Source organism: Cydia pomonella, chromosome 15 (genome assembly GCF_033807575.1).
Source record: "Cydia pomonella isolate Wapato2018A chromosome 15, ilCydPomo1, whole genome shotgun sequence".
Taxonomy (NCBI): Eukaryota; Metazoa; Arthropoda; class Insecta; order Lepidoptera; family Tortricidae; genus Cydia; species Cydia pomonella.
This window is the reverse complement of record NC_084717.1, coordinates 20,134,009-20,159,863: the sequence shown is the minus strand read 5'-3', so window position 1 is coordinate 20,159,863 and position 25,855 is coordinate 20,134,009. Positions and strand designations below refer to the sequence as shown.

At 36.9% G+C, this 25,855-nt stretch overlaps 3 protein-coding genes across 3 annotated transcripts; all 3 read left to right on the top strand.

The window, feature by feature from the left end:
• The first annotated feature begins 395 nt into the window (after positions 1-395).
• Positions 396-8,906, top strand: LOC133525440 (uncharacterized). Its single transcript, XM_061861695.1, has 5 exons — positions 396-774; positions 1,551-1,635; positions 2,193-2,381; positions 4,104-4,248; positions 8,057-8,906. Exons 1-5 carry the CDS (start codon positions 764-766, stop codon positions 8,161-8,163), a joined length of 537 nt encoding a protein of 178 aa, XP_061717679.1. The 5' UTR covers positions 396-763; the 3' UTR covers positions 8,164-8,906.
• Positions 8,907-10,316: 1,410 nt separating this feature from the next.
• LOC133525437 (uncharacterized) lies at positions 10,317-17,253 on the top strand. Its single transcript, XM_061861691.1, has 5 exons — positions 10,317-10,839; positions 11,898-11,973; positions 14,056-14,256; positions 14,678-14,846; positions 16,958-17,253. Exons 1-5 carry the CDS (start codon positions 10,835-10,837, stop codon positions 17,098-17,100), a joined length of 594 nt encoding a protein of 197 aa, XP_061717675.1. The 5' UTR covers positions 10,317-10,834; the 3' UTR covers positions 17,101-17,253.
• A 379-nt stretch (positions 17,254-17,632) lies between these two features.
• LOC133525414 (uncharacterized) lies at positions 17,633-25,705 on the top strand. Its single transcript, XM_061861658.1, has 6 exons — positions 17,633-18,119; positions 19,431-19,509; positions 20,558-20,669; positions 21,429-21,571; positions 23,613-23,751; positions 24,481-25,705. Exons 1-6 carry the CDS (start codon positions 18,106-18,108, stop codon positions 24,585-24,587), a joined length of 594 nt encoding a protein of 197 aa, XP_061717642.1. The 5' UTR covers positions 17,633-18,105; the 3' UTR covers positions 24,588-25,705.
• Positions 25,706-25,855: the final 150 nt, after the last annotated feature.

Genomic DNA, 25,855 nt, shown 5'->3' with positions numbered 1-25,855 from the left:
TTGTACTAGTTTACTAACATGGACTCTGGTGTGTCCTTAAACTAGGTCCAAAAGACACGAGCACTGTGAATGTCATCTCGGTTTGTGTGGTAGGGCACAGCACAGTGGATGTCATTCCAGATCTAGAGCAGATCCGAGCTGGGGAAGTACCTCCAGCACCTTACAAAAATCCGCAGCCAAATAACACTAGACCCTACTCTTAGTGTTCCAGTCGGTAAGTAAGATTACCAGAGCTCAACGAGGGTGCGGAGTGATAGGCTCGGCAAATTCATGGAGCACCTCTGGAGTTGCAGCCGTCCATGGGCGGAGGTAATCGCTTACCATCAGGTGATCCGTCTGCTCGTTTGCCTCCTCTACCATAAAAAAAAGAGTGCTTACCATCAGGCGGTCGTATGCTTGTTTACCACCGATGTAGTATAAAAAAACTAACATGCAACGTGCTAGTTTTGCATTCTATATTTTCGACAACGTTTTTTATTTATAGACGTTAGTGATGTCATAATTTGGCGGTGGTTGCCAAAACATTGAAGTCAGAGTGAGACACAATAATACTGCCACACTACGCATAACCATCGTAACAAACATTTGAAAATTTGTTTAATTGTTTACCGTGTTCTCAAGCAACAAATTCCAAATTCAAAAATGTTTTTTTGCTGTTACGGCCGTTGTGTTTAATGAGGCAGAAGGTCGCAGTTGAATTCAATTATTTTATTTAAATATACATATTCGTATCAGCGGACGTGTAGCATTTCGATTTATAAAGATGGAGTCAAAGTAAGTTTATATTATTTTTATAATACATATTTTCTTATTATACTGACTGAAGTTGGGTATGACAGAAGGGGCATTATAGTCAAGTGAATGCAGTGGAAATGAGAGCGTTGAGAAGTGTGTGTGGTGTGAGATTAGAAAGGTGGGGAATGTGTGAGAGATAGATAATATGAAACGAACAAGTATGGCGTATGGAAGAAAAAGACATGCTGAGGCGACCCCAAGTGAATGGGATAAAGGCAAACGAATGATATTGACTCTTCTTTCTCGTCCCGGCATTTTGCCACGGCTCTTGGGAGCCTGGGGTCCGCTTGACAACTAATCCCAAGATTTGACAGACACTAGTTTTTACAAAACCGACTGCCATCAGACCTTCCAACCCAGAGGGTAAACTAGGCCTTGTTGGGATTAGTCCGGTTTCCTCACGATGTTTTCCTTCGCCGAAAAGCGACCGGTAAATATCAAATGATATTTCGTACATTAGTTCCGAAAAACTCATTGGTACGAGCCGGGGTTTGAACCCACGACTTTCGGATTGCAAGTGGCACGCTCTTACCGCTAGGCCACCAGCGCTTCTGACGAATGATGTTGACTGACTACTTGAATCTAAAAGCACAAGTAGTTCTTGAACAGTCGTGTGATTTGTATTGTCCAATTAGTCTAGGAGTCTAAGGAAAAGACAATAAAAAAAAAACAAGTTTTTATTTGTAAAAACACCTATTAATTCAACGATTTCGTATAGTTTAAATGTACGACTTGTATTTGTATGTTATTTTCAGACGGCCTCGTTATTGCTGCTCGTCCACGATGTGCTGCCGGATGCCGATTGAAAAAGGATGCTTCATATTTTCGATTGTTAATATTGTAAGTATAAAATCTTTAAAAAAACGAATGCACTAACATGCCATCATTTCATGGTCTTCCTCAGCAGCACCGGGTGAAGCTTCACAAAACTTTGGTTGTGTTTGTTTTTTTTTTTATTGTGCTTAGTTTCAATGATAATGGTTATTACGAAAATGTTATTTACCTAAATTATAAGATATTTAACCTACAATGCATACATTAAGGCTGAAATCTTTAAAACAAGTTAATTAAAAAACAAGATAACCAATCTGTCCATTAACACTACCCTTTTACGAGTATTTATAGACGCGAATAAAAACTACATCGATTAAATTTATTATCAAATGTTACGTTGTAATCACAAAATAATAAGACTTAAGGGATTAATTAAAAAATATTTAATTTAGTTACTTTATTGCTTATTGTTGAATTGTATTTACTTACATATTGGAATATAACATCTAAATTAAATGTATAACCTTCTTTGGACATTAAATAATAAAAAATACAGTAGATGTAAGCTTCAATAGATTTACCACGTTCTAACTACGACTTTATCTTTATTCTGATAATTTCAGGTTATATGCACTTTGGGTTCACTCGCCAGCCTGGGATCCCTGATCTTCATCCTGTTCCTGTGGTGTAACCCCATGGTCCTCAGCGAGGTGGTGGTAGACTGGAAGTATATAGGTTTAAGCGTGGCTTGCTGCGTTGGCTCAGCTATAGCACTTACCTTCGCCATTGCACTCTGCCACGGTTTACGACAGGTAAGAGATTCATTGTTGTAAAAAAATGCGAGATAATTTGAGTAAAAGTATTTAGTGTTAGGTTTCTTTCTAATCAGGTTTTATGATCAAGTTGACAATTATTTTCAAAAATACTGTCGCGGAAAGCGAAAAAATGATATAGGGACCGTGCGCGTTGGAGGGTCTGCCATCTTGTGGTCTGAATCGGAACCATAAACAGGCACATTTCCACGTCAAGTGTTTTCTTGTGCATAGTAGATTCTGCCATCTTGTGGGCTACATCGGAACAATAAACATCACATTTACGCTTCGCGCCAAAAATCTGACAGCTCCTGTGCTGCCTCCTACAGTTCATGCACGCTCCCTATAACTTCAGAGTGCTCCCTTTTGAGAATTATACTAAATGTTGCTTTTAAAATACTGTAAAGGAAATTAGTTTGAACAAAATCTGTTGCTCCGTCTTTGCATTATTGAGGAAGTTCTCTTTAATAAAAGATCATAATTGGCTCAAACTAGTAGCTCTGTGAGCTGTACACTGAGTAGACCTCACGATAAGATTGATAATAAAATAAGCTTAAAAAAATGCAAAAACAAAAAATATTTTGGGTGTCCTACTCACAATGGTCTTAAGCGGCAAAGACCCTAATGACAAGTCCTCTTTAAACATAAAAAAACGGCACAGAAAAATCTATCCACTGAATCTGCTCACAAAATTTCACGAAAATCGGTTGAGAATTGCGACCTGGAGAGGAGAACAGCCCGGACATACCAAAGCATGCCCGAGTTAAAACGTAGACCAGGCCTTCGCTAACGCTTCGGTCAATAAAAGGACTCTTTGCTTTCTCGTTTTGTATGATGGAGATGAGATGCCTCCGACACGTATGGTCAACCAATTTGATTACTGTACCACTTTAGAACCATGCCATATTGAATCAATTTGTTTATCTTCTACCACAGTGCTTATTTAGTGATGTATGTATTATTTAATGCGGCGACAACTGCGATGATGTGGGCATGTTTCCCGTATCTCTAATGACAGAGTTGCTAAGCGCATCTTCTACTCAAAGTTGCAAAGTGGTAAGCGGAAACAGGGCGGCCAACTGTTGCGCTACAAAGCTGGGCCGAAGCGTCACATGCGGAGATGTGACATTGAACCATCGCACTGGGAGACTTCGGCACGAGATCGGCCGAAGTGGAGGCATGCAGTGAGTACAAAAGTGCAAGCCTTTGAAGAGCAGAGGCGAGTGGAACTCGACGCGAAGCGTGACGAGTTAAAAGCCCGACCACCTGCGTCATAAGCAACAATTTTGTTGGAGGGGTGCTGACTTGCGGGTGCTTGCGGTGAGTGTAGCCGTACATTTACTGCGAAAATAGGCTACGTCAGCCACCTGAGAGCTCATGATCGTCGCTCTCACTAGCCAGTACAAAATTAATCGCCGAGGCCGAAACCGGCTAGGACGGGATGATGATGATGAAGTCATGTATCTAGTAGTTAAAACGACAGTTCTGTAGTGGTATAGGAATCAAATTGGTTGACTGCATATTAAGGATGACTTATGCTAGACCGGCCCGTGCCCGTGTCGAGGTGTCCGACACGTCATTTTCTATGACGGCTGATCGGTGATCACGTGGTGCTTTCCATAGAAAACGAAGCGCCGGAAGCTCTGGCCCGGCCCCGGCCCGGACTAGCGTGAGTCTTCCTTTACCGGCTTTAGATTTATTTATTTATTGTTGTTATTTCAGAACAAAAAACGCTATATAATGGCGTATCTCATTTATGGGATGATCTCAGTAACCCTGGGCGCAATAGGAAATGTGGTTTTCATCTGGTTGGCGTGGGGTCATCTGTACATTGTATTATACGCAATGATTCCCCTTGCAGTTTGGGGTATGTATATATGTTTCTAGGTGGTAAGGTACCCATTAATAAATCCGGAAAAACACTAATTTCTCGATTTTTTTGAATTTCCGTTAACTTCGGGGTATGGCTAAGTACATTTAAGGAAAGTGAATGGCATAGTTTTTTTTTTAGTAAAAAGTAATTATACCTAATAGCGTTGCTGTAACACGGAAATCAATATGTAAACAGACCCTAAGGCAAGTGTACACGCTTCACTGTGATTCCGTCGTAGGCCATTAATCGAAAAAAGTCATGAGCGTATCCCGGTCTAAAAGGTAAGTAAAATTATTCACTAATAGACAATCTGTCAAAAACTATAAATATCACAATAATACATTGCACTTATCATTTGAAATTGTGCAACGAAAGTGATAACATCTAAACCCTCATTAGCAGTGCACTTCTGACGCCGTAACTTATTCACATTGTTATCGTGTATTATTATTACTATTTGTTTATTAACACGTGGTGAAAACATGTAAATCCAAGAAGAAGGTATGTACTTCATTTTCTAATCTATTTCATGTATATATATATATGTGTGTTTGAATTTTATACAAATTTTCTACGAAAGGCTTATCGTTTTGTAAAAAATATTCTTAACTACGAAATCAATTTGAGTTATACTTTGATGCCGGCCTGTGCCGAGCTAGAGGCATACTTCATTTTAAAGCTCAAACTGTCCTTAATAAGGGCTGTAAGTTTCATTGTCGTCTGTTGTCGTCTTTTCTAGTTACATGGATATCAAGGATTAAGTGGAGTTAGCCAAGAATAATGAGATTTTTTTTCTAACATATTTATGTATTTGTTTTAGGTACTATTATGAGATGTGCTATTTCAAGGCATGCTATTTTTGATATATGGCACTCCAAACAAGGCACGGAAAAAGAAAAATCTCAACATGTTCTGGGTACTTTGACTGAAATGTCACCTCTTTCTAAGACATGAAGATTTTAAGCGACAGAATTTGCAATTTATGCAAACGATTTTCATGTTATTGGAAAAAGACTTATTGTAGTCAGTCTAAATTAATAGAAAAATATGCAGACTGGCTTGCTGTAATGGAGTATATTGATGTAAATCGAAGTATTGAGCCGCGTATTTTGCAACAGAAAGATAACGTCGATTTGTTCCCTTCTTGTTCGCGTGGCCGTCCGAAAAAAGATTTTAATGACTGTAGTAAACGTACTAAAAGGAGAAGACTTGCTGAACTATTCAACTTAGATACGTCTGCTGTTAATACGTTGCTCAATACTTCCGCTGATGGCAATTCAAGCTCTACAAAAATCGACGAATCCGATGTTTTTTGATTTGCAGAAGCTAAGTTGACTAGGCACCAATATTTATTCATTAAGAATTTTATAGATAGTGAGATATCAAGAGATTGTATGCCTTCCGACCAAAGTATTGTTAAAGCTAAAAAATACCGGCCAAGAGCATGTCGGGCCACGCTCAGTGTAGGGTTCCGTAGTTACTCTTCCGTCACAATAAGCTAAACTGGAGCTTAAAGTGTAGTAAATGGTACCTTTCACCCGAGTTAAACAAATAGGCACATTTGCATAATCAGTACCTAATTAAAGTAAGTCTTTTTACTATGAAGGGGAAACTTTTTGCGATAAATCAAAAACAGCTAAACTGATCATGTCCGCTATAGTTTTCATTTAATGTCTTTCTTAAGCTCTACTTTCACGATTTTTTTCATATTTTTTGGACCTATGGTTCAAAAGTTAGAGGGGGGGGACACATTTTTTTTTTCTTTCGGAGCGATTATCTCCGAATATATTCACTTTATCAAAAAATGTTTCTTGAAAACCCCTATTAGTTTTGAAAGACCTTTCCAACGATACCCCACACTCTAGGGTTGAAGCGAAAAAATAAATTCACCCCCACTTTACGTGTAGGGGAGGTACCCTAAAAAAATTAAATTTTTAGATTTTATTGCACGACTTTGTCGGCTTTATTGATTTATATATCCATGCCAAATTTCAGCTTTCTAGCACTAACGACCACGGAGCAAAGCCTCGGACAGACAGACAAACAGACAGACAGACAGACAGACAGACGGACATAGCGAAACTATAAGGGTTCCGTTTTATGCCATTTGGCTACGGAACCCTAAAAACAGTGTTATCCTCCTATTATAACTGTTACCGAATCATCCGCCGAAGTCGAACTTCAAAGTTTGTTAGACCACACTGCCACTCGGATTCTTGAGTCTCAAAAAGATGTTTTAGCTAGAGTGCCATGCCAATCTCTAGATAGAATATCTTTAATAGGCAAATGGGATTTCGATGGCAGTACTGAACATAGCGAATATAAGCAATGTTTTTCTGATCCAAACCTTAAAGATAGTAGCTTGTTTGTTACCTCGTACCACTTCAACTTATTTTTACGTCTGAAAATGAGGAAAACCCTGTGGTTTTGTGGAAAAATCCTCGTCCTTCCTCAACTCGTTACTGTAGGCCAGTTCAGTTTTTAAATGAAACGGCTGAGGTAACACCATACACCATAGACCATACACGAAAGATGAATAGCGTTTTGACCAATACAGATTTGATTAACAGGCTTCTTCTTCATTCAGATCCCCTAATTTTAAGTCTTGGAAAATTACCTAAAAAAATGACTGTATTAACAAAATCTGTATTAAATTTGTTATCTTTAAATAAGTAATTTTCTGCTTTACTGTTATTTGCTTTATTATTTATAAGTTTACATTTATACTTTTATTACAAATTATACTGTCTCTTATTTTATTTTTTGTTTTATTTGATGTTTAATATAAATGAAATTGATGAAAGTCACAGTGCAAAATGTTAAAAAAAAACAGTGTCTCTAACAACATTTCTAGGCATAAAACAGACGTATAAAATAATAATTCAGCCTATATACGTCCCACTGCTGGGCACAGGCCTCCTCTCATGTGCAAGAGGGCTCGGGCTATAGTCCCCACGCTAGCCCAATGCGGATTGGGGACTTCACATACACCTTTGAATTTCTTCGCAGATGTGTACAGGTTTCCTCACGATGTTTTCCTTCACCGAAAAGCTAGTGGTAAATATCAAATGACATTTCGTACATAAGTTCCGAAAAACTCATTGGTACGAGCCAGGATTTGAACCCACGACCTCCGGATTGAAAGTCGGACGTCATATCCACTCAGCTACCATCGCACCAAAACAGACGTATGGGTGATATAGGGACCGCGCGTGCGCGTTGGAGGGTCTGCCATCTTGTGGCCTGAATCAGAACCATAAACATGTACATTTACACGTCACGCGTTTTCTTGTGCATAGTAAGTGCTGCCATCTTGTGGGCTACATCGGAACAATAAACATCACATTTACGCCTCGCGCCAAAAATGTGACGGCTCTTGTGCTGCCTCCTACAGTTCATGCACGCTCCCTATATTCATAAAAATGGCATAAATATATCAATTCATATTACTATCGTGGTATTTTAATGTTTATAATAGATAAAAACCTCTATTTCGCGGTATAGGTATTTATGGCCGCCCTTGTATGGGAGCGGAATCACAGTGCGCTTGTAGGGGCCTTATCAGATAAAAAAACTCCGGACACGCAAAATACTAGTAAATAACAGCTTTTTCGCAATTCCAGTAGTTGATCAGTATGAACCGTATTTTAAGGGATCCCTTTAAAGGCTTATGTATGGTTAGATATATCAAAACCACTGTGTATGTTTCTCTCTATAACGAGCAAATCCATCAAAAGCAAATATATTCACATATCTTGAATATCACGGAAACTTTGTAATCAACATCTGTTTTTTCCTACAGTGATATATTCGGTGATGCTGCTGCTCGTGTACCAGACGTACGCGGTGCTTTCCGAACGCGCCCCCGTCACGGGACACACCAGATTGCTCAATGCGGATGACTTTTGAAAACACCCCACTCCACGCCATTTTGTAAATGGGTCACACACATTTCACGAAAAGGTCTTTTATGTGGATGATAAAATAAAATAATTAAATAAATAAATCAATATTATAGTGTCAGTCTGTTCTGTTCTGTGTCATATAAACCAAACAGGTTTTAAACCCAATGTTCCTTAGCTGGAAGCTATTTTGTTTTGTCTGTGGTTCTTTATTTTGTCAGTTTACAAACAAATGAATACACGTATCGTTTTGCTGTCTGCGACAAAATAATGTTTTACTCTATTCAATCCTGGTAGAATTCCACTCCAACCCCAATAGCTTATGGGCCCAGCACGCTTCCATTCTTACAAAAAATTGCCAAGTCCCTCGGTAAGCCAAAAAGGCTTGTGTTGTGGGTAATCAGACAACGATATATATGATATACAAATACTTAAATACATAGAAAACATCCATAATTCAGGAACAAATATCTGTGCTCATCACGCAACTAAATGCCCTCACCGGGATTCGAACCCAGGACCATCGGCTTCATAAGCAGGATCACTATATACCCAATACCCACTAGGCCAGGCCGGTAGTCGAAAATAAAAATTAACGACTCGGGGTGCAGCGTAAGAGTTAGCTGTTTTGTTGTGTGATATAGCTTTTAATTCTCATTACTGTGCACTGTCTACAGAAAAGACGCGAACGAGTTAAGCATACATGAAATGTGTATGACCCAAAGGCGAAAGGATTTATTTAAATAACTATTCAATAAAATAAAATAAAGAACACCCTACGCATTATGCCAAAAATGCCATACATCATCTTGAAAAAGAACTGATACTCTTGAAGCGGCTGAATCCATTTTTATTAAACATGGCTAAGAAAAGAACCACCGCAAGAAAACTCAATTTCACGTAAAAAGGCACATCGAAATCGGTCCATCCATTTGAGAGCAACGATCCCACAGACAAACATTGGCGTCAAACATATAACACTGGCGTCGGGGGTTAAACATAAATTTGAGAAGTAATTTGGCCAAATATCCTATCACTACAAAAAAGTGAGTAAGTAATAAGTAAATCTACTTACCACGTTTAGAATTGTGGAGTATCCGTCTTTTCTCGATGCCTACGAGATGGCTATTATATATAGAATAGGACAATTAACAATTATTACGAAATAAAGAAATCGAAACAATGAAAATTGTATTTTTTTTATTACCCGTAAGTGTTCATCATCATCATTTTAGCCTCCAGTCGCTCACTGCTGAGCATATGCCTCTCTTCATGTACGCCACTTATCCCGGTCCCGGGCTAGTCGCATCCAAAAGTGTCCCGCGATTTTTCGAATGTCATCCACCCAACGAGCCAACGGACACCAGAAGCTTCTTTCATCCGAACGCGGTCACCAATCCGTCAACATTTTGGTCCACCTGCCATCACTGCCTGGATGTCCCGCCCAATTCCATTTCAGCTTGGAAGTGTTGCACCCGAAAGTGTTACTATGCAATAACTTATGATAGCAGCAAGGATTTTTAAGGAACAGTAAAGTATTGTGTATTTATATCCCTATTTATGAACGTGCTACCAAACACGAGTGTATTACACACATACATACACATACACACACTGTATAGCAGTTACTAGCGTTGGAGGGTCATACGATAACAGACCAGCACTGCAAATGGTCATGTTTACTAAACAATTTAATCAAGTATTACATATCTCAAAAATATCGAGTAGCTAGTGAAAAATATATGAAAGTCAATATGTGTTTGTAATATTTACATAAGGTTTAATTTCGCCTGAACCCTGTGATTAGTTTTAAAGTATACCTTTTCGGGTTTCTGCTAAGTATAGCGGTAATATGATTATATGGATTTCAACTTAGGACAGCAGTAATGTGATGTCCTGATGTCTCAGAATCGAGGTTATAAAGTGTTTTTGAACGGCAGAGATGGACGCAAGGTAAGTTTATTATATTAATTGTATGTTAATGAGACACACAGAATTTTGTTTATTGGAAGTTTGTTACAAGTTCGAAAATCACCCCTATAACTCCGTAAGGCCCAATGTACGAAATGCATTCCAATAAACTACGAAACAAGGTTCAAATTAGAAATATAATATAATTGATATGTTGATTTTGTACTATTATTGTGTATACCTATCCATTTATGTATAATATTGCACTGAACAACTTAGAACTATAGCAGTTTCAAAATATGTATAGCACTAACTAACTCTAAAGAGGTAAAGACGTCGAGTTCACCTGTATATTTTTTTAATTATACAGAGTGTAGTGTTTAAACTGTACCTAATCTACTGGACTATTGGAAGGAAAACTAAATAATTTATTATTACTCACCTACTTACACGTGTATAAGTTAAGCTACCTACACACGATTTTACCGATGGGTATGAAATTTTGCAGTTGTGTATCCATAACATTTTTTTAAATGAAGTGATTCTAGTCCCCTTTAATTAAAAGCCTAGCCAAGGTGACAATTGTTGCTAGAAAACGCCAATCGAAATTTAAATAATAATGTAATATAGACATAGACAGACTAATAATAACAAACTAGCCCCATCAAAAATTACCTCTTAAGCCCCGAACTGTTCCCTACCTGGCCCGAACGTGCCAAATTGGGCCAACTGCATTGCCACGCTGAATACGAATAACTAAGGATATCATGCGGTAAGGGGTTAAATAGATAATAATATAAGTAACATATAGACTTACATATTATAGGAGCTTCGTCTGCCAACAAACCACTCTGTGGTTATATTTATAAAGCATGAAACGTGAATAAGTAAACTTTTTTTTCTACTCCTGATGGGTTAGCAACTTAGTACTGATTGACTAGCACGTTATCTTTTCGCGGATTAGCAAAGTAATATTTTTTGTTTTAATCTACTCCTGAGTTAAACATGTTTCCTGTGCAAGTAGGTATGTATGTATGTATGTATATATGTTTAGTTAGGTCATAAGTTCTGTCACAAAGGTTTTGACTGATAAAATGTAATACAAAGCTTTTAGTAATAAATGTTTGGCATGATTTGAAAGCTTGTTTTATACTGATCAAAACGTAATATAATTAATGTAAAATTTAGAGTTCGTCTTTATGTTTACTTTGGAATACTCGGCTAAATATACTTTATAAAAGGTTAGTAAAAATCAGTGTCACATTAATAAAATAGATATTATTATTTATTTGTGTGAACCTACTTTACTAGAACGTTGTTTGATCACCAGCATTTAGTTTTCCGACAAGTTTGAACTTCAGCTAAAACCCTTCAAACTTAGGCTATTTTTTAGTGATACCCAAATTTTTGACTGGTGTCAAACGAGCAGGTTGGGTAAAATACGTACAGCTGCAATTTTGGCAATACCAATACACATGAATTGTATGTTTTAAGAAAGATAAAAGATTCAGCTTTTGTTTTATGTAAGATTCAACCATGTTAACATGAAATATCAATAAATAGAGATTAAAATCACCTTGAACAGGTCGCATATTTTTTTATAACAATTTTCCGAATGTTACTTGGAGTTATGCAAAACTGAGACAGCAAATTACGTTAAATTATATTGTAAGTAATTCATCATTAAATAAGCTTTCAACATATATATATGATGAATAATAAGGGATCTGTACCTATAGCTTTTTTATCATTCAAAACCTTTGTGACAGAACCTATGACTTGACTAAGTATACCTAAGTTATGCTATTATACATAATTTTATATTTCCAGGAATCGCTCCCGTCGCGAGAAATGCTGTTACATGCGAGTAGAGAAGACATGTTATATTTTTGCCATAATTAATGTGGTACGTACCTATATTTTTGTTTAAAATGTTGCGTTAAGGTGCAATAGATTCAGAAAACGGATTTAAAAAAATCGTAGCGCTTTTTTGGATAACAATACGGCTGTCATAAATTTAATTACCAATCCTTAAGCCTTTCGCTAACTCGGGATTAATCGGTTAAACCCGGAGTTACCAGTACAAATTAACCCTGGGTTAACGGTTAACTCGGAGTCAGTGGCTAACCTAGTTGTAAGTGGCCTAAAGGTGGCAAAATGAAGCAAAACTTTAAAAATACTATTTAAACTTTAAAAATATGCACATATGGTTAATCCCATGGTGTTATCGTGCAGGAAAATAGGTTTTTAAGATAAATCAATAACTTCAATATTATAACATTCTTGCCTGACGTTTTATCAAACTGCTCACGCCCCTTGACCGCGTGCAGTGATAATTCGTATCGAGTGTTGAAGGGATTCCCAATATAATCGGCAGATAAGAATTTGTTCAATTGATCCCATGAATTATACAAATGGGAGCGTAAGTATAGGTAATTTAACTCAAGAAAATCACAGAAGTTGAAATAGCTATCGTATAGTTTTGAAATATGGATTTATGGAAGAATGTTAAAAATATCTTGGGTAGATAAAGAAAATGGAAGTAGTGCTAACAATATAAAGACGAAAAACAGCTTACTTTACTATTGAGAAATATAATAGAAGGTAAAAGAGATAAAGGAAGATATTAAGGATTGGACCGGTACCAAGAACGCCGCCACTCTTTCTAGAAAGTTAAAAAGTAGAGAAAGCTTTTGCTAATAAGAAGAAGATATGGTTTAGTCACCAAAAACTGGGATTACAATCAACTTGATTAAGTAACAATGTCATGGCTGAAGTGCCCAATTCTGCAATCAGCGGTGGCTGCATGGTTCCATTTTTATCACTTGTCACTATGCCCGTCACTTTCGCGCTTACTTACTTGTTAGAACGTGACAGGCATGGCGACAAATGATAAACAGCCGACCATCTTAGCCCTACAGGCCAACCAATCGCATCAAGTCAGTTTTCAACATTTTATTGACACAGTTCTTTTTTTAATCTATTTTATTGAGGCTTAGGACACTGGGTGAACATGTCAGCCTCATGGGTGCTTTCGTAGTTCATAAACGATTCTTAATCTTCTGTCATATGCTACTATTGATGCAGATTGTACCAATCTAGGTAGTAGTACCAAAAAATACAAATATATTCCAAATAGTTACGTTTTGGTGATTCATTTGGAGATAAGTTACATTTCCCAAATACCAATCTAATTTGAACCTTAAATTGATACGTATGTGGTCGAGTGGTGCTCGATAAATAGTACTATGCCTGGAAAGGGGTTAAATATAAGAAAAGGAGGGACTCACCTAGAGTCTACATAGTAGGCGCATAGCGTGTTAAAATTTAAGCTAATTTATTTATACATATTATGTATGTTAGTTCATGTTATTTATTGGCGAGGCCTTCGTTGCCTGAAACTATACTCTGTATCTTTAGGTATTTAAAAAAAGGTACTTAAACAAAATCTACCCTCAAATGGCTCCTTAAGCCAGTCGAGGGTAGATGAAAATTGAAAACATTACATCATCAAATAATGTAGTTTTAAAATCAGGTCGTTCAGTGACAGATCCAGGCGGTTGTGTATTTGGTTGGTTAACCAATAAATGTTATAACTACCCGAAAATTTACAAACTGTTTGTTTATTTAAATACCTAAAGATACAGAGTATAGGGTCGCCATCTGTCCGGGTTTCCCCGGATTTGTCATACTTTAAAGGGCATCCGGGGAGCGTCCGGGGGGGTGGATTCATTTGTAGTCCGGGTTTAAAAATTTAAAGTCTTAGGCCGCCCGCGACACACGCACCTGTTGAAAAAATCCTGTTTACATGTCCGGGTTCTGGACTCTAAAATACGGGGTTTTCACGCGTCTTGTCCTGGTTTCCAAATTTTAGAGATGGCAACCCTACCTGAAACAGATTTTCTATAACCGGTTTCGTTAATATATCTGTACGTTTCCCTGCAAACACTTAAGATATTAATTTCATTTGTAAATTTTCAACTTTCAGGTCATCGTCGGCCTCTCTGCCTTGGCCTGCATCTCCACAGAGGCATTGATCGTGACCAGAGTAGCAATTAGCTTCATTCAGAACAACTTCTCCCAATTCTTGCCGACATGGATAGTTATATTTCCCATTTACACTGTTGCCTGTTTTCTGACGTTTATTACTGGAGTATTTTCAATATTATTGCTCCAAGGAATTCGTTTAGTAAGTACTAATTATATTATATGGAGCCTGTCGTGTCCCACTGCTGGGCCAAGGCCTCCCCCAGTCTCTTCACTGATCTCTATCTAGTGCTGTGTCTGGCCACTCCTTCTAGAAGGAGTCCAGTTCATCCCGCCACAGCCGTCAGCCAGATCTCCGATTCAACTTTTCGGGCTGCGGGCACCTGTAGTGTCTTTGCCCCACAACTCAATCGTCATTCGGCAGACGTGAGTCAATTCGGGTAATGATGTCCTTTAATATTTATTTGATTTTTTCAAATATCTTTTTTACTAGACGCTCGGGTGCCATTGCTCATACTATTTATTCGTTGACCAGCTCACCAGCTCCATGAACCCGCGCCATCTAGCGGACGCCCTAAAGGATTACATGTTGGTATATGATGTAATGCAAAAAATTGTTTCAGAATAAGCCTAAACTGGTGTTCGCGTATCTGTTTTTTGGCTTGATCGTGGAAACAATAATGATCTTTGCTACTATCATCGCCACAGCCTTTATCACGGTAGCATCAAGAAGGCCTGGACAAAATTGTTACCTTATAAATAGCGTTATAGCCCTGGCTTTTGTTATATGTGGTAAGTAATATTAGATTCATATAAATAAAAACTTTTTCATATCTCATGCTCTGAAAGTGGGTTATAGTTGATCTATAAAGTGCTCAGAAAGTGATACGTTTCTGCTCTAGTGCAGAAAAGTGGTATACTCCTCTGTGTCCCCGTCCCATGAGTAACTAGGTCGAAACAAATGGAAAAACATTCTCTATTTCCCCGCCTGGAAAAATTGGTAATTGTTCTAATTTTACTGATCCCGCGTTGGATCTTTTTTATTCAAAATAATGTAAGTAAAGTGTTCAAATAAATTATTTGTGATTTCTTTTGTTAAATTGTATTAACATTGATTCCATAAGGCGGGTACCAAATGGAATACACAAAAACATTCATGTGAACAAAATAATATATATAAGTTAAAAATGGCTTACTTCACTCATGAAATTCTTATTTATTATTTAAATTCTTTAACAGAGTTTCATTGTATTGGCAGTATGAGTAATATCAGTTTTAGAACGAAAAAGTAAGAGGCAATCCAGCCAGCTGATTTTACAGATACTTTAGGGTTGGCAACGTGCATGTAACTCTGGATACGGAGATTGCTTACCATCAGGCGGGCCGTATGCTTGTTTGCCAGCGACGTAGTTTTTAGTAGTATAAAGAAGACAGACAGGCAGACGATTAGTAAAGATTATTATTATTATTTTTTAGAAATCAAAGCCTTTTACAAATATGTTTTAAATAAATGAACTAAAAATAGGCCTAAAGCTTCCTACGTTACTAAGAAAACTATTACATAGAAATGTAAATTACGCAATTATAAATTACCGATTTAGTTGTGTACTACACGCAAGTTTAGTACAGTACCAAAACATAAAAAAATAACCGGCCAAGAGCATGTCGGGCCACGCTCAGTGTAGGGTTCCGTAGTTACTCTTCCGTCACAATAAGCTAAACTGGAGCTTAAAATATAGTAAATTGTTAACCAAGGGATAAAACGGTACCTTTCACCCGAGTTAAACAAATAGGCAAATTTGCATAATCAGTACCTAATTAAAGTAAGTCTTTTTACTATGAAGGGAAAACTTTTTGCGATATCTCAAAAACAGCTCAACTGATCATGTCCGCTATAGTTTTCATTTAATGTCTTTCTTAAGCTCTACTTCCACGATTTTTTTCATATTTTTTGGACCTATGGTTCAAAAGTTAGAGGGGGGGGACACATTTTTTTTTCTTTCGGAGCGATTATCTCCGAATATATTCACTTTATCAAAAAATGTTTCTTGAAAACCCCTATTAGTTTTGAAAGACCTTTCCAACGATATCCCACACTCTAGGGTTGAAGCGAAAAAAAAAATTCACCCCCACTTTACGTGTAGGGGAGGTACCCTAAAAAAAATTAAATTTTTAGATTTTATTATACGACTTTGTCGGCTTTATTGATTTATATATCCATGCCAAATTTCAGCTTTCTAGCACTAACGACCACGGAGCAAAGCCGCGGACAGACAGACAGACAGACAGACAGACAGACAGACAGACAGACGGACATGGCGAAACTATAAGGGTTCCGTTTTATGCCATTTGGCTACGGAACCCTAAAAACTATGAAAAATATGACTGGAACCAATTTATCAATTTCTAGAAAACAAAATTTGCCAACTTTGTTCTTGAACACGGACAAACTATGAACAAAATTATCTATATCGTTATGAGATTCATCATACAAATTACAAGTGCGCCTAAAGAAAGAATTTTTAGCATACTGTGTGCCAGAGGAGTAATAGAAAACGTAGGTTTAGATTAGAACAGTGGTGGGCAAAGTACGGCCCGCGGGCCAGCTCCGGCCCGCGCAAGGCTTTCATCCGGCCCGCCGCCGCGCCGGTCCTTCGAAATAATTAGTATATAGCTCGAGAGATAACGGTTTTAAATCAAAATGTATTTATACTGCAGTTCCGGCCCTCCTCGGATTTTTTTTAATTTTTTGGCCCCCCATGAAAAAACTTTGCCCACCACCGGATTAGAATGTGAGTGGAACCGAGAAATGTTGAAGAAAACGCTATCTAATAATAGGTTAGAATTTAGAATCTATGTGATTTCTAATAACATAGTAATTATTTCTCATTTTCTCTTTTCAGTGATATATGGATGCATCTTGTGGTTCGTGCGAAAGACTTACATTGTACTATTATCAAGAAATCAGAATAACATATTGAATGAACAGACTATGCTCTATATTTGTAACGAATATTTACCTACCCTAGATAGCCAACTATCTTAAAATGTTTTTTTTTATGGAGGTAAATCATATTTAAAGTGGATTGCATTTGTACTTAAGTACTGAGTAGGTCATTTCTTATTTGTAAGTATTTTTTCCGTGACAAACGATGTAATGAACAATGTACTTATGTAAGTAAAAACAGTTTACTAAAAAGAGGTTTGTTTTATTTGTTTGTTTGTTTCTTTATTTGCTATTTAAAGATACAAGTACAAGTATCATGCAAAATTGTATACAATAAAATAAACTTAGCCTAAATCATGCGTAACATTCAAAATGAAATTTAAAATAACATTTGACAAAAGACTGATAGATATCCTAAGTAACCTAAGGATGTCACATTTAAAAATATGTTATACATAATTATTTTAAACAACATTCGGAGATTCAACATAAATAAAGATAAAAAATACACTTAATTATTACTTCGCCCCTTTTCAAATTAGCCTCTGATGTAAGTTAATTATGACCATTTATGAAAAAGTAATTAGTTCTTAGAGGTATATCTGATGTAATTGGGTGAATCCACTTTTTTCACTCTTATTTACGTTCAACACCTTCTCAAACGTAAGTCATTATCCGATAAAAAAAAACAGTACTGCCTGTTTACACTTTCTGATTTTGGTATCAATCTTTTTTGTGCAAAGTTAATCGTATCATCCGCAAGAAGAAATCATTATCTCGATTAATAGTTGTATTAGCAACTAAATAAATACAATGGGCCTATTGATAGCACAAAACAATCCTTGTTTATTAAATAATGAGGTAATTTATTACCTAACCAGTAACCAGTCCGTCATGTTTCTTCAAAACAACATTCACACTCTAAAGGATACATTACATTCGAATCATTGCGAGTACGTTAACACTGCGAACTAATTTTAATTCTACTACGAATTTTATTTAATTTATTACTTTATTATATATTAGTAGGAAACGTGCTGAAAATTGTCTTTATGAAATTATATTTTAGCTGAATTGAAGTATTCTTTTAAGTATTGCAAAAAAATGCTGCAAAAAAGGTAAGCCCTCTGTGTTTCTATGTCAATAAAAATAATAGATTGTGAATTCAAGCAACATCTAAAATAGTAAGTAGATAAGTTTACACATTAATCAATGAAAAATTAAAATACTTAGCCGTTTCTAGTAATACAAGTAATATTACAATAGACGATCGGTCTGGCCTAGTGGGTAGTGAGGTAAGGGCATTTATTTGCGTGACGAGCACAGATGTTTTGTTCCTGAGTCATGGATATTTTCTATGTATTTAAGTATTTGCATATTATATATATCGTTGTTTGAGTACCCACAACACAAGCCTTCTTGGCTAACCGTGGGGCTTAGAAAATTTGTGTAAGAATGTCCCTATAATATTTATTTATTTAAGATACGAACTAAATCAACTTAATTTAACTGTAAATAAATATTTACGTTAATAGTGCGCCGGTAACTGCGTGTTATCAGAACGATCTACGAAACACATTGATAAGAGACAGTATTCCAAATCAAGCACTAGGATTTTAAGTCTATTACACTTCTTCAGAGGGCTATTTGACTAGAGAAAATGGCAGCAAAATTTGACCTACTTTGACTAAAAATCGGATTGTATGTAATCATTTTTCTCTTATTACATAAAAACAGATAAACAAGCTACGTAATGTAATATTTTTTTATCATGATTTAAAAAATAAATAAATAAATTAAATAAATATTATAGGACATTATTACACAAATTGACTAAGTCCCACAGTAAGCTCAATAAGGCTTGTGTTGAGGGTACTTAGACAACGATATATATAATATATAAATATTTATAAATACTTAAATACATAGAAAACACCCATGACTCAGGAACAAATATCCATGTTCATCACACGAATAAATACCCTTACCAGTGAACCCGGGACCATCAGCTTTGATATTTTATATTTATAACTTGTTTAAGAGCAGTGATCCAGGGGACAAAGTTTCCCCCACTTTTGTATGAAAATAAGGGTTCGTCCACTGGGTCACCCAATTTTTATTTCTGCCGGATCTGGCACATTTATTAAGGATCTTGTTTCATTTTTACCATGTTAAAAGTAACAAAATTTTAACTAATAATGATTAAAGCCAATTCTTGCAAGAGACAATATGTTTATTTTTGAAAATAGGGGACACATGAGAAAAGTGATATAAAAAAATAAATTTAATCTGTTTATTTCAGTGTTTTTGTTGAGGTACAGTCTGAACTCAGTTACAATCTCTATATTTGGAGATATAAGTAGCCCTGTCATGTTTTTCAGATAGGAAGGCCTCGCTGTGAAATATATTCGGTATTTTTTTATTTACAGCAATGCGCTATATCAACCAAAATCCATGGGTTGCATTCCAATAGAGGCGGTTTGTTTTTTCCACGGAGTCGTCAACTGTGTAGGTATCACTACATATTTAAGTAAATTCTTGAAGTAATAAAAAAAATTACTTACTACTCTTCAATATAAATGTAACCAAGTAATAAGTAGTATGTAGTATGTGTGTTTGAATTTAATAGTCTCCATATTTAGCTTACATTTCTACATTTCTTGCTACCTAAAGGTTGTCTGGAAGAGATCGCTTTTTATAAACAGTCCCAATGAATTTACTAATAATATTAGTCTATATATACTCTGGGGCCCATTTCTCGAACGGTATTAGACTAATATTATTAGTCCACGATCTGTCAAATCGTAAGGGTTACCATGGCAACACATTAATAATATTAAACGAATACCCCCCCAATTCCCCTCCCCTCCTTAATTCCCCTCTCAATTCCTTTTTCATCGCGTAATTACAGAAAGAATAGCTTTCTACTACGAGCTGGTAAAAGTCTAAATGAACTAACGAAGGAGCGGGATATAGACGTTTTTAATAGCAACATCACAACTATAAGACGGATTCTAACAGACAAATTACTTGAGTGAGCGAGTCGTATGTGTTGGCATATTATTGTATCGATTAACGTATTAATTTTACTAATAAGTATTGGTTTCTTTGTTCAGTATATAATATAATAAGTATTAATATTTAAAAATATTAGTGGTAACACGTTGTGAAAAAAAAGAAAAATCTAGTGCTAACCACCAATTATCTGTTAACCTGTTGCTACCGGTGGGAACCTATAATTGGCTCTTTGTTATTTATATATATAACTATTGTGCAATTTATAGCTGTTGATTCTCCGAACAATAAATAAATAAATACCGTTCGAGAAATGGGCCCCTGATTGGAATATCGTGGAATTGGGCCCTAGAAACTATACTTCCCTACTAGTCGTCTGCTGGAGTCCATTTCTCGAACGGTATTGGATATTGATCGTCATGGAAACCCGTACGATTGGACAGTTTGTGAACTTATAATATTAGTCAAATACCGTTCGAAAAATGGGTTCCAGTCAGCGGTCAATCCTAAACTTTTGTCAAAAGGTCATCGTTATGTCTAGGTGCTGTCAATGTTCGGCATAGTGACCCTCACGCTAGCGCGCATATTGTTGGAGCCTAGGGACGTAATCGAAGGTCCCCCGAGAGAAATGTCTGACGCCATGTTCCAAGAAGGTGTGTTATTTAATGTCATAGGTACATATTAATTTATTTTTCTTTATTTCAGGCCAATTTGCCCATAGATTGTTAGTTATATACAGACTTACAATACTAGTGTTAGTACATCTTAACCTAGGTCTCACGGCTTCATTTGGGGTCTTGGTACACAGGACGATGAGCTGACGCCCAGTAACAAAAAAATGGACAGTCCCCAGTCCAGTCATATTAGTAGACAGCTAATCTCCTTGACATGCTTGTAACCAAAATACTACTTATTTTCCGAGTCGACATCTAGCGTCAATTAGAGGATTTATCAGGGTGAGTAGACAAGATGCCAATAATGTTCCGTAGCGAACGAAACGCAGTTGTCTCTGTCGCACTAATCTGAAAGAGTGATAGAGAGAAATAGCTACGCTACGTTACGGAGCGTGAACGATAGACATCTTGTCTACGCCCGTACCGCTATTGACACTAAATGTAGCGAGTGTCACGACAAACGAAAAGTCTAATGCTCAACAATCTTCAACTAGTATTATAACCGGAACTCTATTTTCAACTCCTTCCGCTTTTAATATTGGTTGTAAATTGCTGTACACTTTTCGTTTGCCGCGACACTCGCGACATCTAGTGTCAAGTAGCGGTACTGCTAAATCCGCTAACGTAAATGGTAAATGTCTACATATGTATGTTTATCGTTACGTTGTATTCATAGCACAAGTTTAGGGCTAGGATCTGCGTAAAATTGCCATATAATGTTTATTTATTTATAATTAGGATTTGAGATCCTTTCTCCGGACATTGCCTACGCCTCCCTGGACCGCGAAGCCCTGCCTTTGACCCGCTACGGCGTTATTCTCTACGCCTTCTGCATTGGCTCGTTCGTCTTCTCGCTACTTCTGTGCTATGGGATACATAAGGTTAGCTGGCTTTGTTAGTTAGTTCCGTACCTCGAAAAGAAGCGGCATCCTTATACAGGGTCTTTATTTACTCACCTGCAATAATTTACGGGGTGAATATATAGTAGTGTCTGACCTTGACATTTTCTATGGGAGAGTAAATTTTGTTTCATGATTTCGGGCTTGGTGCCATAGTTAAAGTTGCTCAGTATGACCTATATATTCACCCCGTAAATTATTGCAGGTGACTAAATAAACAACCTGTAGGATCACTCGTGTGTGTGTGTGTGTGTGTGTGTGTGTGCTACAAAGCTCGACCGATTGAGTTCAATTTTGGTACAAACATGTAAGAAGGTGACAACGCCAAAGACGATCAAATAAATTCAATAAACGTGTAAAATGAATATTTTATGAATAAAAAATTGAAATTGAAATAAAGGAATTTTAAATACAGAAATTCATACAGAGTGAAATTTTTAACCAATTTTTCAGTAGGACCTAAACAGTCACTAAGCAGAGTATGGCTGGTAGTTAAAATTTCACCCTGTATGACGACCGCAGCAGCGTTAGGGCCAACACACATACCCACGATACGACGTCGTCTCACGTTGCGGCGTGGTGCAACGTTACTACGACTGCTCCACGACAAAGATGCTACTGTCAATTTCCTTGATAAATTTCGTTTCTCTCCATGCCGCATTAACTACTAAGCCTACTACCGAGATTAAACGTTCAATCCGTCACACATTTAATTTTTTTAAAGCCACAACAATAAGAGGTGACTTGTGCTAGAATGGTCCGCGTCCGGGCCGAGGCGTACGACAAGTTTTCTATGACGGGTGATCACGTGATGCTTTCTTTGGAAAAAGAAGTGTCAGACACGTCGTCCTGGACCCGGACTATTCTAGCGTGTTAATGTTGCTGAAGTCATTACCCGACTGTATTTGATTTTAATACTTACTACATACAGCGGTGACAGCATGGTTGCATTTTGATCACTTGTCACTATGCCTGTCAATTTTGCACTTTTTTTCCCTAAATGATTTTTGCACTTACTTACATACTTGTTAGAACGTGACAGGCATGGTAACAGGCGATGAGAATGTGACCGTGCCACTGGCTGCAACAAAAATAGTGAAGATCGGTATAAGAGGGAAAGATAGCTTTTCGAATCTAACGAAATAACGGTAATTTTTTTATGAAAGTCCATTTCGGGAGAAAACGGTTTCCACTGACTAAATCTTAGCAAATTTCTTTGATTTTAATGTTGATCGCTTCAGCATAATATATTCCAGGTTTATAGGATTGGCTTTTTTGAAAAAAAAAAAATTTTTTTTGCGTTGCAAATTTAGAAAAAAAAGGGGTTTTTATTAAGTTTTTAATTGAGTCAATAACATACTAAAAAAATATGGAGGATAAAAAATATTTAGAAGTTTTCTCTTTTTTTATTGACGATCACGCATATCCTCCTAAGGGTATATTCGGTGTTCGTATTAGGAATTTCGTATCGAGTTCTGATTAGGAAAAAGTAGAATAAGAATATTTTTTTGTATTATTAAGAGGCTGACAACACCCAATGTCCTTGAAATTGATGTTACTTAAACAGTTTTTTAAGAAAGACTATTTGTTTTAGTCAAGTAAGAAAAATATATGTTCATATTAATTATATTTCAAATACCGTGGTTGTACTCAATACACGATTGAACGAAATCGGCTCGATAGAAAATAATTGCAAAGATTGGTCTTAAAATCACAATTAAACGGTTTTATGTCTTTATTGTTTTGACTTATGGGTCTGCAATTAAAATCACAATTTCAAAACATTTATATCTAAACCGCTATTGAGTAAAATATTACACTAATAATCCACTTTTTTTTATTTAAATATTTTTCTTATAATTCCCTTGCCCAGGCCCAGTAACATGCGAAAGTGCTATCTCATTTACTCCGATACAAATAGACAGTGTGCGCGCTTTAGGTATTGACAGCCTCTTAATGAGATGAGCGTGTATTATAAATGAGTTTATGCTTATTTTAAACAACCTTTATACAATGCTTGCAGCGCAGCCCAGCCTACCTGAGGGCATACTTGGTGTACGGAGTCACAGTGACCACCCTCATGCTAGTGACCATCTTCTACCTCTACGCCTGGCTTACTGACCACATTACTCACTCGGTCACGGTCATGGGTGTCGTGTTTTGTAAGTCCCATCTTCTTTCCTTAAAGTCAATTTCAGGGTTAGCCCCATTGTAAAATTAACTAGGTGTAACCTTTTATTAACTAGCCATTTAATTGGGTGGCTGTAGAACAACCTGCCAATTAATTAATCGCAACGTTTAGCCAGATGGCTGAACATCGTGTAGTCAGTTAGTTAATTTTGACATTGATGATTTTGTTTTATACCACGTCGGTGGCAAACTAGCATAATCAAGTAAGCAGTCACCGTAGCCTATGGACGCCTTCAACTACAGGAGTTCTATGTTCGGTTAGGTTAAGTTAGGTTAGTATTTTATTGTAAATTTATTACTTATTTTGGTTATTTTATTTTTTAAATTTTATTTGATGTTACATTTAAATCATTTGGCTGAGTGAACCAGTCGTTTTAAAGCTAACCTTCGATACGCCAAGTTGTTAAACGTTGAGTGATTTTCTATCTCGCCTAGGCAGTAATGAACTGGCTAACTTAACTAGATGGCTGCGACATATTCACCGCAAAATACCCCTCATAGCTACTTAAATTTCGAGGCCCGCCAGCCTAGGGCTAGGAAGCTGTTGAATAGACTCACAGAAAAGCGACTAGTAAATATTGATGAGGGAGGGAGGAACTCGTGGGTGATGCTTACGAATAGGTATCCTCAGCCTTAGCAGGTCCTTAATGTAGCGATGCCAGTTCTTGTTAATAATTATATAAAAATATTATATATTTCAGGCATGTACTTGCTAGTGCTCCGCATGGTTCAACGGACGCACCAGCTATTCTGTGCCGAGCAGCGCCATCTCTTGCCTCATCTTGAAGACTTCATGAAACATTCGTAACCTAGGACAGTCATGTCATGATAGTTGACAACTGTCAAATAGTATGAAGGCGTCCCGTGAATTTTACTTTCCCAAGACGTTTCCATCACTGGAGTCACTTCTATCATCCATGCTTCTATGCAGGGTTCCGTCCACCCCTTCCCAGAAAAAAACTTTTAAATGACTTAGTCGTTCCCTTTGAACTGGGTTAACCTTCATTTTGCTTAGCTCTAGGAAGGGGTTTCCCTTTCAGAAAGAAAGGTGCCCTTCGTAATTAAAAAAATTATGGCACCTGTGCTGTCAACGCGCTAGACCCAGTCCTTCACTTTAAACGTAAATTAGCAATATTGATCCTATTTTGTTATGAAAAAAAGTTGAAAATGGCATATGCGTTGTAATTGACCCCTTTAAGGGGTAAACGCTTACATAAGTAGGCGCTTCATAATACGGGTAAACAGTTCTCTCTTCGAATATCTGATATCCATAAGGGTAGCCTAATGAAAAGGTTTTACCGTTTTAAAAATATAAAAATTTCCAGCTTTGGCTTTGGTAAGCAAAGCCTTTCGATATACCACTTCCAAAACTCTCGAAAGGGATACCAGACCGGTCCCTGCTCCTATGTATATACTGCTCTTCACTGGATGGGGCTAAGGGTAAACTGTATGGGACAGCAGAAGAGCCCTCTGCTTATGCGTGAAAATCAATAACAAGTTATTAATTTCTATTTAGGGTACATTCGAAAACACTTCTGGATGAGACTAGCCCAAGACCGGGACAAGTGGCGTACACGAAGAAAGGCCTGTGATCAGCAGTGGGGACTGGAGGCTAAATGATGATTTAGGCTACTAGATGGCAGATCCTCATGTGAGGAAAGAAGTATAAGTAAACTTTAGGGGGCAGCAAGCCCCAATAAGCCCCTCCTTATTGGTATGAAGTGTCAATGTCCAGTTATCTATTCGTTTCCGTTTGGACCACAAAATGGTAGACCATCTTATAATCAAGGGTCCTATTATACAGGTTGTAAGTTGTAACGCAACTTGTAGCGTCGGGTTTGCGCCATATATAGTTTTAATGTGTTCTAGAATTAAGTATTGTTTTTGTAATATATGCTATTTTAATAATAAAGAAAATTTCATTTAGTTACATTTAATTTCATATACTTATGACTGTGTATTGTTCAGTCTGTCTTCGATGTCTTCGATTTTATTGGTACACTTTTTAGAAGTGGTTATTACAGCTCCATAGTCAACTAGGAACCCTTACAGTTTCGCCATGTCTATGTCGGCGGC

Excerpts from the sequence above, each read along its gene's own strand:
- LOC133525440 (XM_061861695.1), top strand. Across the intron at positions 2,382-4,103 it reads TCTGCCACGGTTTACGACAG|AACAAAAAACGCTATATAAT; the intron begins GTAAGAGATTCA and ends TTGTTATTTCAG. Across the intron at positions 4,249-8,056 it reads GATTCCCCTTGCAGTTTGGG|TGATATATTCGGTGATGCTG; the intron begins GTATGTATATAT and ends TTTTTCCTACAG.
- LOC133525437 (XM_061861691.1), top strand. Across the intron at positions 14,257-14,677 it reads TGCTCCAAGGAATTCGTTTA|AATAAGCCTAAACTGGTGTT; the intron begins GTAAGTACTAAT and ends AAATTGTTTCAG. Across the intron at positions 14,847-16,957 it reads CCTGGCTTTTGTTATATGTG|TGATATATGGATGCATCTTG; the intron begins GTAAGTAATATT and ends TTCTCTTTTCAG.
- LOC133525414 (XM_061861658.1), top strand. Across the intron at positions 19,510-20,557 it reads TCCACGGAGTCGTCAACTGT|GTGCTGTCAATGTTCGGCAT; the intron begins GTAGGTATCACT and ends CGTTATGTCTAG. Across the intron at positions 20,670-21,428 it reads TGACGCCATGTTCCAAGAAG|GATTTGAGATCCTTTCTCCG; the intron begins GTGTGTTATTTA and ends ATTTATAATTAG.